Here is a 17,088-nt window from a genome sequence, read left to right on the forward strand (position 1 = left end):
TGAAAGGTTGTTGTGTTTATTAGCTGTGAACCACAGTAAGCCAGGCAGCATTCCGTGCTGCCGCCTGAAAATAAGAAGCAAGCAGTAGATCACATGGCGGAGGTGACAAAGCAGAGCCACCAGGCTTGGGAGCCAGCGGTCCTGACAGGGCACTGGTCTTGGACGGCCACTTCATGGTGTGCTTGTCAGACCAGATAAGTGGTATCTTAGAGGAGTCATGTTCCATACTGCAGGAGTTTGGATCCTTTCCAGGTTTATGTGATAGCCTACACTTGGCCATCCATGACTCAGAAGCATATGTTTTGATCAGGACATTTTGAAGCATGAGTAGTTACCAGTTCAGGGAGCTGGTCTCTATGTAGCTAAAACCGTAATCTCCTTTTCACTTCCTTGCCTCTCGTGCTGCCTTACAGTTCCTAAGAACTCCATGCAATTTTGAAAGAAGGCTGTCCATCTAAATGCTTAAATTACTAAGTAAATCACAGCACTTTTTATCAGTGGACAAAGAGGACAATGTTCTTAGTGCTGCCTTATTAAGAACGGGTCATAAATTGGCCAAAACTATGTCTATGATAGAAATCAGTGTAATCTTTCATGTTGAGTAACTCTAGCTAGAAGTTGTGAATTCTTGTTTAGTTAGCAGTAGCAATGGTAAGGTGAATTGAAGTGATTGCTATGGCTCGTTTACATCCTCACTATGCAGAAGGGTCCATGGAACTTGGTGCTCTTCTTGCCTTAACTAGCTCAGACAGTAAAATGCTGGCTCACGGCCATTGCCCACTAACAGAACAGACACCTGAGTGACACTGATTCCTCTCGCTTCATTTGCTTGTGATAATTTTAACGAGTCATGGTTTTGTTAAAGAGCTTCAGCTTTTCAGAAGGCTGGGACTTTATATGACAAAGCATCCTCCAGTAAGAAGACCTTGCTATGCTTGGCAGTCCTCCCCAGCAGATGTTGAGGGTGAAGGCTGGCAGGGCTCCACCCTCCAGTCCACCCTTGCCCTTTCATTTACCATGCCATTTCTTCCATGCTGGCTGTGTTGCGGTCTTATTTAGTGTTTGGAAGATATTTTATGCTTGCCACAGGAGAAAAGGAAATAATGTGTGGAAAAAAAAATGACTCGCACTTGAGAATACTTTGAGCCAAGAATTTGGAAAATTGAGTTATTTTTCTTCCTTTATTTTTCTTTTTCTTTCCCCTTCTCTCCTTGGTTTTTCTTCCTCTTTTTTGTTTTTGTTTATTGTCCCTCTCCTTTCCCCCCTCTTTTGTCCCCACCTTTTGTTCTTCAAAGATAGGGTTAATATATCCCAATTGTCTATCACATGCTCCGTATTTTACATCCATAAGTACATCCATAAGTGTACATAACATCATTTTAAATGTACACTTATAAATACTAGGAATATTTAGCATGGAACATTTATGAATATCTCTTAGAAGATTTCAGTTATGAAAGAGTTTTGGTAATTAAGACTAGAGGGATAAAGTTAAAAGGCTGCATGCCAGTATCAGATGGAATAAAATCTTTAAGCACTGCTATAAAGAAAATGTGGGTCTTCAGATAAAATTCCTCTAGCCTCCCAGGTAGTTGAGTGGGCTTCCAAAATGCAGTTTAGATTTTAGATGGAGAGATAATTGCTTTATTTTAAAATAAATTGTGATAGGGAAATAAATTAATCTAAAGAGGTCGGAATTTCAGCTAAATTTTTCAAAAAGTGAGTCATGAGGAGGGAACGTGAGAGTGTTGTAGGTTCTAGGTCCATGTAGTGGTTTAATGGGGTGCATATGTGTAAATTTTCATAGAGTTGCATGTGCAGTGTTCATCTAGTGTTATGTGAGTTGTACTCAAAAACTTAAAAAGAAATCTGTACTAACTAGCTAGAACTTATGCGTTCTCACTGAACTCTAAATAAAACACACTCAGGTAGGAATCTCGGTAGTGCATGTGTTCTAGACTCTAAAGCAATAGCCCAGGACTCCCAGCAGACTAGGTCCAGCCACCTGCCGTGCCTGTCCAGTTACGGAGACCAGGAGTAAAAGACAGAAAACAAGACTTTGAATTGACACAGCTCACTGGGGAGAGGAACAGAAAAGGAATTTCATGACCCGCAAGTCAGTCGTCAGGATACTGATAGGAGTTTCAAGTTTAAGTGGTGGGAGAATTGACTTAGGGGCAGGTGCCACACAGCAAGGAAATCCCAGTGTCCTTGAGGTCTGGTTGTACAAGATCTGGCTCTGCAAGTTGCTTGTTCTGCAAGACTCCCTTGCTCTGTTGCTTGAGAGAACAACCCAGCTTCCCTGTGGCCACTGCCTCTGCTTGAGGGTGAGCTCCTCAAAGGATAATACGTTGCAAAACCCTGCTGGTCCTGGAAGCCGCTGTAACTGCAGGATTAGGACAATAGCTGACCCCGAGGACATTGTAAGACCTGACAGGAAGATGCCTCAATTCCTGTCACCTGTGTTCTGTCCTCCATCAAGGCAATTGAGTAGTACTGGCTTTACACAGACAAGAGTGATTAACATGCCAATGTGCAAAGTTAAGCAGAATTCTGAGAATTCTGGTCTAAAGGTTGAAGACAAAGTAAGGTACAGGCAGGGATGCCAGCCTTCTAGACTGCTTATAGCAAACTGATGAGTCCAAGTAAGGCTTTAGTGCTTTTAGGCATACTGTTTCTAAGCACCTGTTAGCATATGTTTAAAGGGTCTTTTTTTTTTTTTTTTTTTTTTTTTGGAGCCTGTCCTGGAACTAGCTCTTGTAGACCAGGCTGGTCTCGAACTCACAGAGATTCACCTGCCTCTGCCTCCCAAGTGCTGGGATTAAAGGCGTGCGCCACCACCGCCAGGCTTAAAGGGTCTTTATATAACCATTCCTCTTCCAAATTAGGCCTTCCTACTTAACTGCCAGCTTACAAGTAGTTATGTGTATACATACACACCACCTGCGTCAAGGGGTGTTCACAACGTTGAACTGGTAACAAGCCTCTCATTGACGTTCATGGCATGTAGTAAATGCCTTCTCTGAAATAATGAGGTGAATTTGAATCGTACAAACACCTTTTATTTAAACATGTAACTGTAGTTCTAAAATAGGATTCCTAGCAAGGACTTATTAGGCGGCCTCACTCATCACTGAGATGGCACGGAGATTTGCAAGCATAGAGGGTCATGCTGCTTCAAGGGCCACTTATGGAGGATAGTTGGTCAGCTCTTCAGTTATACTAATATCTTAATAACATGAACTTTAGCTAATGGCTATAGTTGGAAAAACAATCATTCATACACCCTGCCCCCCCCCACACACACACACTAATGCCAAACTGTTGATTTTCCTTACTTCAATCACTGTGTCATATTTGAAGATGACATGTTGGAATATTACAGTAATCTACACTTGTCTCCTTAATTAGTATTTTCCCAAAACTCCTGGACTATATGTTCAAGCATAAATATTTCCACGCTTTGATAAATTACCACAGAAGTTATCAGATGAATATCCTTTGCAGGCGAGTATCTTTCCCAGGTAGCCAGCAGATACATTTCATATAGGTTTTCTTTTTAGGATTGCAGCATGCCTACTGTGTGTTGGAAGACTGGTGAATGAAGTGTAAATATTGTGTGTGTTTTCATGATCAGAGTCTGGTCTGTCTGTATATCTGTGAGGTCCTTGCCTTGCCTGCACTTTGGGAACACAAGCTTCATGGAGAGGAGACAGCATGCTTGTTTTTTTCTAAGAATTGTTTTCTGCTCTGTGTGGCTTCTTAATGAATGACACTTGAGGGTAATATTGGTATTAATATTTGATTGTTCCACTTATACCTCATCTCTGTAAAGTTTGTGTCAATGAATATTTATTCCACACCTGATCTGTGTGTAGCTAGCCATCACTGTCACACAATCTGAAATGTCCATTTAAGGACAAGATGAGAGCCAGCAGTATGGCTCGATGAGTAAAGGCGCTTCCTGCTGCTCCTGACCACCTGAGTCCAGCAGAGAGCCGTCTCCAGTGTGGCGTCCACTGCCCTCCACTCATGTGCTCATGCATACATAAAGATGCATAAATAAATATAAATTTAAAAAAATTAATCAGATGCCAAGAGAGACGTTGCAAGTGGTACCTACCTTAGGTTGTATTCTCTTTGCTTTTCAGTATCCTCTGGTGTGAGAAGGTTGTCCATAATACATTGAGTTCTTGTTAATTGATGAAATGAGCAAATACAATGGAAGATGCTTATTTTCTGTTTATTTTTTTTCTTTAGTGTGTGCTGTATTTGTGGGCCTTGAAAATTCTTTACCCAAAAACACTGTTTTTACTTCGTGGAAATCATGAATGTAGACATCTAACAGAGTATTTCACATTTAAACAAGAATGTAAGTATACTGTGACTTTTTCCTTTAATGTCATATATGTACTAAGTTATTTTAACTGGTAAATGAAAACATACTATGTTATTATTCTCTGCATAAAGGTCAAAGCTTTAGGTGACATTTTATATCATCTTTCTCAACATGGGCAGTTTTAATGAAACATTTAATTTTAAATTCTGTTTATAGTTCTTACAGAATAGCATACAATTGTCTTTGGTCATATGGACTCTCCACCCTACCCTCTAACTCCTCCCTGGTTCACCTCCATATCCCTACACCCAGAATTTTGTCTTTTATCTGACATTCCATTTCCAATTTATATTGCTCATAATACTCCTAGATGTGGGCCCATCCAAGAGAATATCATCAACTTACCCTAGGCTACACCCTTAAAGAAAACTAACTCATCCTCCTAGAGAGGCTATCAGCTGTCCATAGTGCCTCAGTTAGTACAGAGCTCATGGATCCTTTCTGCTCCCATGCTAGAAGAGGGACAGAAAGATTGTAAGAGGCAAGAGCTGGGGAAGTAGAAAACAAAACAGTTTCTTCTGAGCATGACAGGACCACTTACTCATGAACTTAGAGTGACTGTGGTAGCCTATACAAGGCCTGCATAAGAACGAGCCAGAATGTATTTTTTTAATCATAGGTTTTATCAAGTGGTCTATTAATCTAAGCTAAAGTTTCATGTGTGTTATAGTACACAACGACTGTTTAGGAAAGTGAGTCTTAGTCAAGTCCAGAAGAAAAAAATGGGGCCAAATTGAACCTCTGTGTTGCAGCCTCAAAGATATCAGCCTCTAGGACATTAGACCAAATGAAAGCTGATTCCTTTCTTTACATATAGATACTTGGACAAAGGAATGCTTTTTGTATAAGCTCTATCCCCCCCCATGTGTTTTTCCCGTTGTTTACTGAAACTTTAATTCTTTTTCTCTCTGTAATTTGGTTTTATATTCAGTGAAGCATAAAGACTTTCCTAAAAACATTAGCTGTGAGTCAATATGGGGAAATAAGAACTCTGTGAGGCAGAAAAAGCTTCAGAAAGTTTCTTGGCTATGGCTTTTCTCCAAAATCTTATGGGAAATATCAACCAGCTTTATGGCCCTCTTTCAGTTGTCTTCCACTTATTCAAATGTGTGTGTGTGTGTGTGTGTGTGTGTACACATAAGGTATGTGAAAGTCTTGAATTTATAGACAAAAGTTATAAAACATAAACAATATGGAGAAATAGCAGAAATAGAAAATATTGTATATGAAGGTTAATCTATGAGTCTTGGAAATCATATTGATTCTGTTTGGAAGGGTCACATTCATATTACCCTGGCAAGAAAACATTGAAAAGAACCAAAGCGAGTTCAATAATATATTCCTTGTGACAAAGGCATGACGTAACTTTTTCCTTCTCACTGTATTCCAAAGGTAAAATAAAGTATTCAGAACGAGTTTATGACGCCTGTATGGACGCCTTCGACTGCCTTCCCCTGGCCGCACTGATGAACCAGCAGTTCCTGTGTGTCCATGGTGGTTTGTCCCCAGAGATTAACACTCTAGATGACATCAGAAAAGTAAGCTCTATTATTGTCCGCGTCTGCTCGTTCTCTGTCCTTCATCAGGTACTGGATGATCTCACTTGTCCCGCCCCTCTCACTACTTGCATCGTTTTCATTTAAAATAACTGAACGCACTCGCATCTCCCTGACTTATATCAAATTGTTAGCTTAAAGAGAAGATACATATCTAGACCCTCAGGGTTTGGCTGAGCACATGGCATTTGTCATGAAACAATCATATATTTGATCTCTAACGCATATGGGCAGTTTCATTTTCTTATTTTTCAAATAGTCCATTGTATGTTCCTGGTTTGTTAAATTGGAAAAGTTGCTTAGTCTTTGGAGAAATAGCACACCTTAACCTTTAAAATGTCTTTATCATGATAGTCTTTGTTGTTGTTGTTCCACTATATAATATTTCAGTCAGCATTTAGCAAAGGCAAAGGTAGTATTGTGTTGACTGTATTAAAATTTGCTGCATTTTTTCCCGAAGCATGCTTTGACTTCATGTTTACTGTCGCTGTTATTTCCCAGCAGAAGGATAACTGAGGTGGAATGAGAAAGTGTATTGTCTACTTTTCATAATACAATGCAATAATACATGACAATGCTGCACAACAGAAATAATGTTTTATTTCTCAATGTTTATATTCTAATAATGCAGCAATGTAAGAAAAGACATGGGAGATTATTAAAAAGAATATTATTGTACTTTTGGTGCCCAAATCTCCAAAAGAAAGCACAATAAAAACATTTTCCTGTATCATCTGCACATGTGCTTGTAATTGTCTAACCCATGACAATTGTTCGTGCACGTATAGAACATACAGGATCGTAATTTGGATATAATTTTCTCCACTAAGCTTTTGAGCTAAGAAACCAAAGCCACATTTTTCTGCAGGAATTACTGATGTGTAAAGACTGTCTCAGACACCTCTCCCTGCCTTCTAGAGCCCTGGGAAAAGGGATTACACTCTCCCAAGCAGAGAAGCGAGTGTGGAGATGAGTCTGACCCCCTTTTACTATTCTTGCCAGACACTTTAGAAGGAATGAGTAACTGAAATTATTTTTGAATTGCTGCATTTCAACTACTAAAGTTGGAATTTGGCTGAGTTTTGCTAGAAAGATACATGCTGCCTGGTATTTATTTGAGCCTGATATGCTGTAAGTAAACTCTGGCTTCAAACAAGTCATCCAGTAACCTGGATGCCAATGAGTATACAAGTAGTGGCTTACTTAAGATTCCTCTTGTACATAACTCAGATTTTGCCTGTGGGTGTTCATACACGAGACCGAATGATGTCATTTGAGTAATTCATACTTTTTTTTTTTTTTTTAGTTTCTTGAGCTTGAATGTTTCCATTGCTGCATCACAAATTTGTATTCTCAGCAGCAGTTCCAAGTTAATTATAGGAGCTGTCTTTAGTTAATATTAATTTAGTAATTAGTATTTTCCCACTGTGTTTAGTGATGAAATAAAATCATCACACAACCTGTATACTAGGAACTGTATAGCTTATCATGGCAGGGGAATGGAAAATGTGACACCATAAGCAACCAACCTTGCTTACTAACAGATGCTGGGAACCACACACATGCATGTGTGTTGTACTTGATGACATTGACAAATTCATGGGCCTAAATGAAAGATGCAAAGTGTACCAAGCATCCTTCCAACAGGAGAAAGTGCTGAAAATCCATCCTGTACCCTTTTTACTGCTTTTGAGGGAAAAAACAGAAAAGACTTAGCTTTTTAACTATTGTGTTAAAACTGTAGTCATTGACAAAAAGAAACAATGAACCTGAACTCTAAAATGAATAATCATTTTCGTACTGCTTACTGTTCCCTTAGTAATGTTCATTGGAATTTACAGAATTGAGAAAATAACTTATCAAATCACAAATATATTTCTACCTTATAAGTATCTATTGCCATGAAATCAATATTTGTTTTTATCTCAGGAAGCCAAATATTCAGCTCCTTTATGAATCCTGTCATTAATCTGCAACTGACTTATGTTCTCAGAAGTAGAGGGACTGATAGGCTTTTTCTTTCCTATTGGAAAACTGTGCTATTATTTTTTCTTTAAAAGTCAAACAAGGGGCTAAAGACATATCTGTGGCAGAGGACTGCAGTTTGGTTCCTAGCAGCCATGCCAGGTGGCTCTCAACCACCTGTAACCCTCAGCCCCGAAGGATCTGATGCCTCTTCTGGCTTCAGGGACCACCTGTGCTCACATGTTCATACCAGTGCATGAATATACATATAACACCATTATGTTTTAAATTAATCCTGAAAAATTAAATGAAAGCACATTAAATAAACACAGATTCTTCTCTGTGTACCACCATCCTCTTCCATGAGGCGCCATTACTACTTCTTCTGGGGTTGTTTTGCACAGACTGCAATGGTCATGATGGCTACACAGTGTATAACTGGGGAAACTAATTCCATATGCAGGCCCCAAGAATGATGCTAAAGCCTAGAAGTGTGAGCAGGGTTTAGAGAAATGTGAGGCTCTTTCACTGTCAGCCTCTTATTTGCACCAAGACCAGCTACACAGTGGCATGGCCTCCAGCTAGAAGCAGAGGTGGCTTCTGAGGAGCGAGTGTCAACGTGGCACAAAGCAAGTGGCTCCTCAGAAAGCCACCCACTCTCAAAATCATTCTGTCATGTTAAAAAGGACGTCACAGGGATTCTCATCTAGGTTTTAAATGACAGTTCTCTGCGGGTGGTAGACAGAACAAAGTCAAGCTCCTCCTTCACAGATAAGACAGGAATAGATTGAAATCATGATAGTGACTGTGTTATTTGGATGAAAAAAAAATGAGAGAAAGATTAAAAGGAAATGGACAAAAGAAAAACAAGAGGAAAGTGTAAGGATTAAATAGACAGAGAGAGGCAAAGGGGAAGGTGAGGGCACAGACTACGTGGGTATATTTCATCATAAGGAAGAAGAGAGGAAAAGCCGAGAAGTTAGAGGAGTAGGGGTGAAGTGGGGACCGGAAGAGGTGGATGCCATTTCTCCCATCTGAGGCTGAGGGGTGGGAGCACATCGTCATCACTCAGAGCTGCCTTCCTGTGTGTTCTGAATTCTGAGTGTTCAAAGATGAATATTTTGTTCTCTGTCTTCTATTTTTCTTAGTTAGACCGATTCAAAGAACCACCTGCTTATGGGCCCATGTGTGACATCCTGTGGTCGGACCCCCTGGAGGACTTCGGGAATGAGAAGACTCAGGAACATTTCACTCACAACACAGTCAGGGGATGTTCGTATTTCTACAGGTGAGGACCTGGGCCTCCCTCACAGGCTGGAACCTGTCTGTCTTACAGTATTGGGGTTTAGGGAGGAATAAGTAGATACACAGATATAAATAATGTATACCTGCATACAAATGTATATGAATTCTGTGAAGAATATGAAAGAAATGAAAGGCAGGTGCTGGGACAGGGGATGGCTGCTGATGATAAAATATACTAAAAATTATCTCTACTCCATGAACTGCAAGAGGGTCTCATTACTGGCCTTCCTTTCTTTCATCCATAAACATACTCTGTTTCACCAGTTTGTATAACTTAAATCAGAAAACCGACCTCTCATTGGCTGACTAAATCATACTCATCCTCAGATTCGTTTAAAATATTTCCAGCTTCCTAGATGGCTGGGACCCAGCAGTTACAGAGTATCTAGGTAACCGGATGGGTGGGTTCACATTTAGCCATGGATAAGCCATGTTGAAAACGTCTTAATATGCATTTTACATGTGCAAATGGGACCTGGAATGTCCAGTCACTTCAGAAAGAAACCTGTAGGACATTTGGAATTCTGTGTGTCTGAGCCACTTTACTGATCTTTTACCCTCACCTTTGCTGCACATGGTATTCTAAACTTGGTTTGGCCCCTTCCAGTGTGATGTAATGGTGGGAATGTTCCTAGGAGGAAATAGAATATAAAAACAAAGTGGAGAATTTTAAATTCTAAAACACATTCTGTTTTCTTTTTTAATTTTCTATTTCAACTGAAAATAATACACCTGATGTTCCATAAAACTAATGTTCATTTCCATGAAATGATTTAGTCTAAAAACCTCTTTAAAAACAATTCATTAACATACCTCCCATGTCTACAGCAAGCTGATAGTATGCTCTGTGTAAGTTTTCTATTCAATAGTGGAACATATTCTATGCATTAAATTTTATTATAGATGAAAATTTTTTTCATTTGTTAGTATGATTGGGAAATTCATTTTGAACATAAAGTCATCTTTTCTGGAAACTATAATTGTGGGAGTGAGTTCTATTTTACATAATAATAGTGAAACTTATTCTGAACCAAAATGTCAGGCTGCAAATTATCTTGTTTTGGAAGAGGCACAAGTGTTGATGAGTTATATGTCAGTAAAACATTCTATAATTCTGAAAAGCTTAAAACTTCCTGTCAATAATCACTTAACTTAGGCATAACATTTTATGAAGATGTTTGTCCTTATAGAAAAGAGGTATTTGAAGTAAATTAAAGCCAAATGTTAGACCTTTCAGATCTGGTATTAAATGCCCCAATTATATGTAGGTTTCTAGGTTACCTGTTGTGTTTCACTAAAATAATACTATAAAGAACCCAAACATGATTATAATGTTGACTCATATTGAATTTATCTATAGTATAGCACTCTGCTGTCAATCTACTGGGTCAGCCATCCAGGCAAACCTTATTCTGAATGACACTGGAGTAAACTTACACAGTACACAGTCCTTTTCATTTTGCTGAGATACCATGACTAAAGACACATATATGAAAAGAGTTTGGGGGGCTTACAATTTCAGAGGGTGAGTCCATGACCATTATGATAGAGAGCATGACAGTGGGCTAGCATGGCACCAGAGAAGTAGCTGAGAGTTTGCATGCTGAGATAACAATGGGGCAGAGAGAGCTACCTGGGAATGCTGTGAGCTTTGTTGAAACCTCAAAGTCCACACCGACTGACCACCTCCTTCAACAAGGCCACACCCCTTAACCCTTGCCAAACAGTTCTGCCAACTGGGGATCAGGCATTCACTCATGAACTTAAGGGGGCGGTCATCTCTTTCAAACTGTTACATTCTGAAAATATAGACACAAATATACGATATTATCTATCACACAGATGGTTAGAGTTAAGCACATTCTCACACTTTAATTCTGCAGATCAGCATGAGTTTCTTCACAGATGTTGACCTTTGATCTTGACAGATGTGTTGCTGTGGAGCTGAATGTCTGAATCCAGAACTTGTGACACTGACTGTTAGCAGAGGATTCTGGGTATTCTAGTCTGTCAAAGGGAAAGAAGGATATACCATTAGCACAGAGGTTTTTTTTTTTTTTTTCAATTCTTTTGTCTTTTTAAAGTCACCTTGAAAGGATCAGAGACATTCTTTTAAATTCATGCCTTAAAGTTCGTCTAGACAGGTACAAGTGACTGTAAAATTAGCCAAAGAGCTTAGTGGTTGCATCCCTTTGGATGTTAACTGTCAATTATCTTGACTTACAATTTTATTTTGCATGTCTCTATGTATTCTGGGTAATTTGATATGCCACCCTATTGATTGTATAACATATTATCTAGACTGTGATTTAAATAGCACATAGTCACACAGAAAAATACAACAGGATAGGGCTGGAGAGATGACTCAGCAATTAAGAGTGCCTACTTCTCTTGCCTAGGATTTGACTTCAGATCCCAGCACCCACACACATCTGGTAGCTCCAGACCACTGTGAGCCTGGCTCCAGTGAGATCGGGCATACCTGACGTCCTTGGATACCTGCATATACATACATTCACACATATGTATAGTTGAGAAAGAAATTAAATATATTTAAATGTATCAAAAGAGCTTTTCCCTAGCTTTTTAATTAAGTTCCTAGCAATGCCATGCATGTATGTAGTGAATTCTGGGTGCTTTCTCACACCAGCCTCTCTTATTTGCCTCCTGTTTCTGTCACCTCATATACCTGTCCCTATCTCAGACTCATGGCTTTTGGCATTCTTGCATGAGACATTTGTCCTGAATGGGACAAAAGTATCTGGTCAAAAACAAAATTCCTTGGCTGCTCCACCCCCAGTATTTCCATTAACTTCATAATCACAGACCATAGCTTACACCCTCAAATGCCCACATTGTTCGGACAGGTGACTGAAATACTGCATGTGGGCCAGCATCAGACTGGAGATTATTGTGGTCCATGACATATGGGAGATAAAGTCAGAAAAGTGGGGAGGAGTTTTGGTCTTTCGTTACTGGTTTGTGTCTGTACCAAGTGCATCATGGAAGCGCTGTATTCTGGGCCTTCTGCTTTATACTGTTTGAGTTCAGTTAGGGCGTTCCAGCATTGCTGTGAGGACCTAGTCTGGGGTTGCACCCATGTGAATGTTAGTGTGCTAGTGGCTGCACCTGCAGCTCACTTGAGCCCCGTGAGTATTAGCATGCCCGTGTCTGTGCCTGCAGCCTTGAAGCCCACAGCAGCAGCCTCCAACTCCTTACCACGCTCAAATCCCTCCAGTTCTGAAGCCCCCTGCCCTTCTTGTCTCCTCTACCCCATTCAGAAGACAAGCATAAAATTGTTCATTGCATCAGTAATCATAAGAACCAAGAAATGGAGACACCCAAACACCTGCTTAGTAGAATCATAAACTATATAATATCAAGATGTATGAATAAAGGTAGAAATAGCACCTTCTTTACAGATTAAAGTATACTCAGTGTGTGTGTGTGTGCGCGCACACAATAACTATTACAAGTCACATATATGCACAAAGTGCTGACTATAGCAAATGAGAGTGATCTAAACAAAACCACGTATACCAATATAGATGAATAGCATAAATATAATGATGAGAAAAAGTCAACAGTCAGATACAATGAAGTGAACTCTGCATACAAGAAAACTAGTCTCTAACATCGAAAGCCAAGGTGCCTGTTACCCTGCATGAGGGTGACAGCTCTGAGGAGGGTCCCTGTGTCTGAGCCGTAGGTATGAGGTATAAAAGTGTTCTTCATGTGAAGGGATGCCGTCTTCTGCTTTATGACCTTTATATATAGATATTTCACTTGAATAAAACATTCGCTCCAGATTAGGAATGTAGCTCAGTGGTAGAGCACTTGCCCAGTATACATAAGACCTGGATTTGGTCCCCAGCTTTTCAAAGTAAGAGTTTGCTTAAGTAGCAACTGCTTGCCACATATCCAGATCCAAGTGAGCGCTGTGTTCTGCAGAAGGTCTGGCAGAAAGTGGAAGCCTCAGCATCTCAATTCTAAATTCCTTAGAGGACCCTGAAGCAAAGGAGAGACTAGAAAGTCCTAGGAAAAGAAGGCTGATGGAAGCCCCAGGGTACTGCAGGGTTGAGTACCCATCACTAGGCCCCAGCAGCGGAGGAGAGGAGCATCTGGGCAGGCTGCAAGGGGTAAGAAGAGCATTAGGAGGAGGAGGAAGCTTCCTGCCTACACCGTGGTGTCCAGGGCTGAGGGGGGCAGGAAGACCAGCACCCTCTGCATCTCCCCACTGGTGACTGCCCTTGCTGAGGCTCTTTAAGTGACTACACATGAGCTCCAGGAGGTGAGAGGTTGTTGCTAAGCACTCTGAAGAGGGAGTGAAGAGAGCAGCGCATTCCCTCTGCTGGAATGTTCTGAAGCTAAAGGGCAGATCTCTAATCATACTTTGCATAACCCTGCGATAAGGATCAGGTAGGTCCTAGGTGCCAGCTGGGGAGGCAGCAGTTTCACAGGCCTGGGGGTGAAGCGGGCTTGACAGGAAGGCTCCTTACAGGGTCACATAACTCAAGTGGAGGAACTGGTCTTTTCAGGAGGAAAAAACACATAGGGAAAGTATCTGCCAGGGCTTATGCATGCGCAGAGCCATTGTAGTGGTACCTGCAGGCAAAATCTTGATGAAAAGGTCTAAGGTGTTTAATTCAGAGTCCAAAATGCGGTTGATGTCAGAGGACCGTAAATAAGGAAACAAGGAGCTCCAGTACAACTTGTCCACTGTTGCTCCATATTCTTTTAGCCTTCTGTGTTCACATTCTGTCTCCAAACGCCCTCAGAGCAGGGTCTTCTAATCCTCTCCTGTCTACTGATCCCCATCCAACACTAGAAGAACTTTTGCAAGATCACATTCACAGTGTTCTTTCATGGACATGTGGAATATTTTATCTTTAATATATTTTATTCCTCTGTAGATTTTTAATTTTTTTATCACACTCAATGTTTCTGTCCATTTTATAAAACATGGCACAGCCTGCCCTTCCTCTGGCAAAGGGAACAATCCATCACCTGCTCTAATAGGTTACCACATATTGCCTCTGCAGAGTCAGAGAATCTGCCTCCAAGGGCACACACACATGGGTGCACAGAGGAACCCGAAACTACTTACAGTTTGTAAAGGAACTGTTGTTGCCAGAGAACTAAATCTTTCTTGCAATCTGTATTCGTTGCTTTTCCCCTGCTGTGACAAAATACAGGCCAGAGCCCTCTGAGGAAGGAAGAAGGGTACAGCCTGTCCCAGTGCAGAAGTCAGGTTGCCCCGAGGCACCATCAGCTACTCCTATTAGGTCTGCTCTGCAGTCGGAGAGCAGAGGGAGCCTGATGCTGACGCTCACTCAGCTCGTGGTCTTCTCCATTTTATTATTCCGGCCAGGATCCTCTCCCAAAGAATGTGATACCAGCTAAGGTACATCTGCTCACTTTGATGAACCTAATGTTAAAAACTCCGGCCCAGACATGCCCAGTTGTCTCCTGGATGTCTCTAGTACCTGTCAAGCTGACCATCACTACTACGCACCAAACAGTTGATATCCCTAGGCATGTACCATCTTACAAGTATTTTCTTCCTGTTGATTGGAGAATTCATGCAAGTATATAACATAGAAACTACATTTGTCTTCTCTACTATTTTTGTCCCGTATAATAAATTGTTTTTTATTTATCAATATATCCAGGTGTGTGTATTTTAAGTTATAGTGAATATTGTCAGTTTATTCATAAAATACTGGTTTTTCTGACCTTAATTTTAATTTCCAATTTAAATTCAAAAGCTTATGGATTTTGGATTTATTTCAAGATGTCTTAGAACAAAGGTATAGTGGTTATAGACAGTATTTTAAGTTTCAATTTGTAATTTGGGTTTCAATAATAATGACATTTGGAAATTGAAGCTTTTTTAATTTTCATTTTATTTATTACTCTGGGCGTGTGATGCTGGGTATGTGAGCACAGGTGTACACACCAAGACACACATGTGGAAGTCAGAGGACGCCTTTCAGGAGCAACTTCTTCCCTTCCACATGTGTGTGCCTTAGCTGCCTCAGGGACACACCTGTCCCCAGCGCCAAGAGACTTGTTTCCTGAGCGTTGTGGATCTCAGCATCACCTGGGTGTCCCGGTGATGTGGCGACACCTGAAGAACTCCTAACCACCGCTTCTCTTTTCTTTCCGTGTCTGGCAGTTATCCGGCTGTCTGTGACTTCCTGCAGCACAATAACCTGTTGTCCATCCTCCGAGCCCACGAAGCCCAGGATGCGGGGTGAGTGCTGCCGAGGGTCTCTCATAACTGTCAAGTCTCGGGTGCTCCTCACCCAGCTTAGGCCCAGCAGAGTCCCTTTGGCCAGACTCAGTTCCAGAAGGAACTGGTTTTAAAATGGGCTTCTAGCAACTCAGGTGTAGCGGAGTTGCTGGGGCTACACGACTGCTGATGTCTGGGGAATTCCTCTCTAACATTCCTCTGTCTTTAGAGGGAAGAAATCTATTTCCGTTTGTTTTCTCAAGGACTCGTTTTCTTAGAGGCACCTTCCCTTATTTCTTTCAATTCTTGCAATCACTATGTACCAGGGAGGAAAACCAGCAGCCACCTCTCAGTCTGTGAACCAGTGTGGATGAGAGTCACAGATATTTAGAAGTTATTCTAAGTTGTGGGTCTTTTAAAGCATCCCATTCCTGATCTTTGTAGAGCTTTATAGGGGAAAAATTAGGACATTAGTTGAACAATAGAAAATAATAATACCATGTTCTGACTATCAAATAATTTGACAGAATTAATTTTGTATTTGGTGAATTCTTAAAACCTAGTTTTAAGAGTTTGGAAAACCAAGAAATGTCAAGTGTTTACCTCAATGTTTTGTACAAGAGAGAGAGAGAGAGAGAGAGAGAGAGAGAGAGAGAGAGGGGGCCTTTGCTTGCCTTTAAAGAAACAAACTCATCCCTTTGAATTTTGCCACTCCTTTTTAAAACCTGCGTGCTGAAGTGGGGTGTTTATGCTTCGCTATGGGATCCCATGTGGCACCTGTCCCTGGCACATGACAGAAGCTAAGGTCCCTTCTGACCAGTGCCTGGGGAGGTGAGAGCTAATCTGGCATTGTACAGTGTATTATCGCTGACCCTTGAAGTTACCTGTTCATGCACACAATGCCCGGACCCTCAGAGCTGTTTGAGCTCAGGGGTGCAGGGTCCGTGTTATTCCTGGTGTTTTTCCCAGCAGGCTAGACATTTAGAGCAGATGTATCTTAATCACACTGCATACCTGAGACTACTTGAACGTGGCTGACTTAACTGGCTAAAGTCAATTAGCATCAAATATTTTTGTTTAAAATGACCAGTTTCTTAATTGTTTGGGTAAGTTGAGGATATGTCATGTAGTTTTGTTATTTATTTATTTATTTATTTATCTATTTATTTACTTAATCTTGAAGTAGCCCTAAGCAACCTCATCTTATAAAGTCCAAGTACTAGTAGGAATCTGTGTCTTAACCAATTACTCTTCCCTTGAGAAGCCCCCACTTGCTCGCAGCATGTCTGATAGATAGTCAATTAGTCTTTTAATAACATTTTCTTGTTCCTTTGGGGAAGAAAGGGTGTATTATTGTTTAACACTATGACAACCCCTGCCCCTACCCCAAACAAAGCATAAAAATAACAAAATACGTCCGAAATATTTTAAAAGGTTTTTAATGGGGTGTTTCTTTTGGGAAAAGCCAATGTCTGAGTATTTCCAGAAAGAAAAAAAAATCAAAGTCTGTTTAGAATTTAAACCATTAAAGTGGCTGTCCGTGTAAAGGTGCTATTTGGGCAGCTCTTAGAACTCAGCAACCAGGGAAAAGGAAAAGGACAAAAATTTTTAAATATATATATATATAT

At 40.6% G+C, this 17,088-nt stretch overlaps 1 protein-coding gene across 2 annotated transcripts in view; it reads left to right on the forward strand.

The window, feature by feature from the left end:
• Positions 1-17,088, forward strand: part of Ppp3ca (protein phosphatase 3 catalytic subunit alpha) — a 275,304-nt gene that overhangs the window by 209,120 nt on the left and 49,096 nt on the right. For both annotated transcript variants that reach the window (XM_057793038.1, XM_057793039.1), the window contains exons 4-7: positions 4,261-4,372; positions 5,792-5,937; positions 9,069-9,208; positions 15,404-15,481. In XM_057793038.1, the coding sequence (XP_057649021.1) occupies positions 4,261-4,372; positions 5,792-5,937; positions 9,069-9,208; positions 15,404-15,481 (476 nt within the window). The remainder of the gene's footprint in view (positions 1-4,260; positions 4,373-5,791; positions 5,938-9,068; positions 9,209-15,403; positions 15,482-17,088) is intronic.

This window comes from Chionomys nivalis, chromosome 18, assembly GCF_950005125.1.
Source record: "Chionomys nivalis chromosome 18, mChiNiv1.1, whole genome shotgun sequence".
In the NCBI taxonomy this organism is placed as follows: Eukaryota; Metazoa; Chordata; class Mammalia; order Rodentia; family Cricetidae; genus Chionomys; species Chionomys nivalis.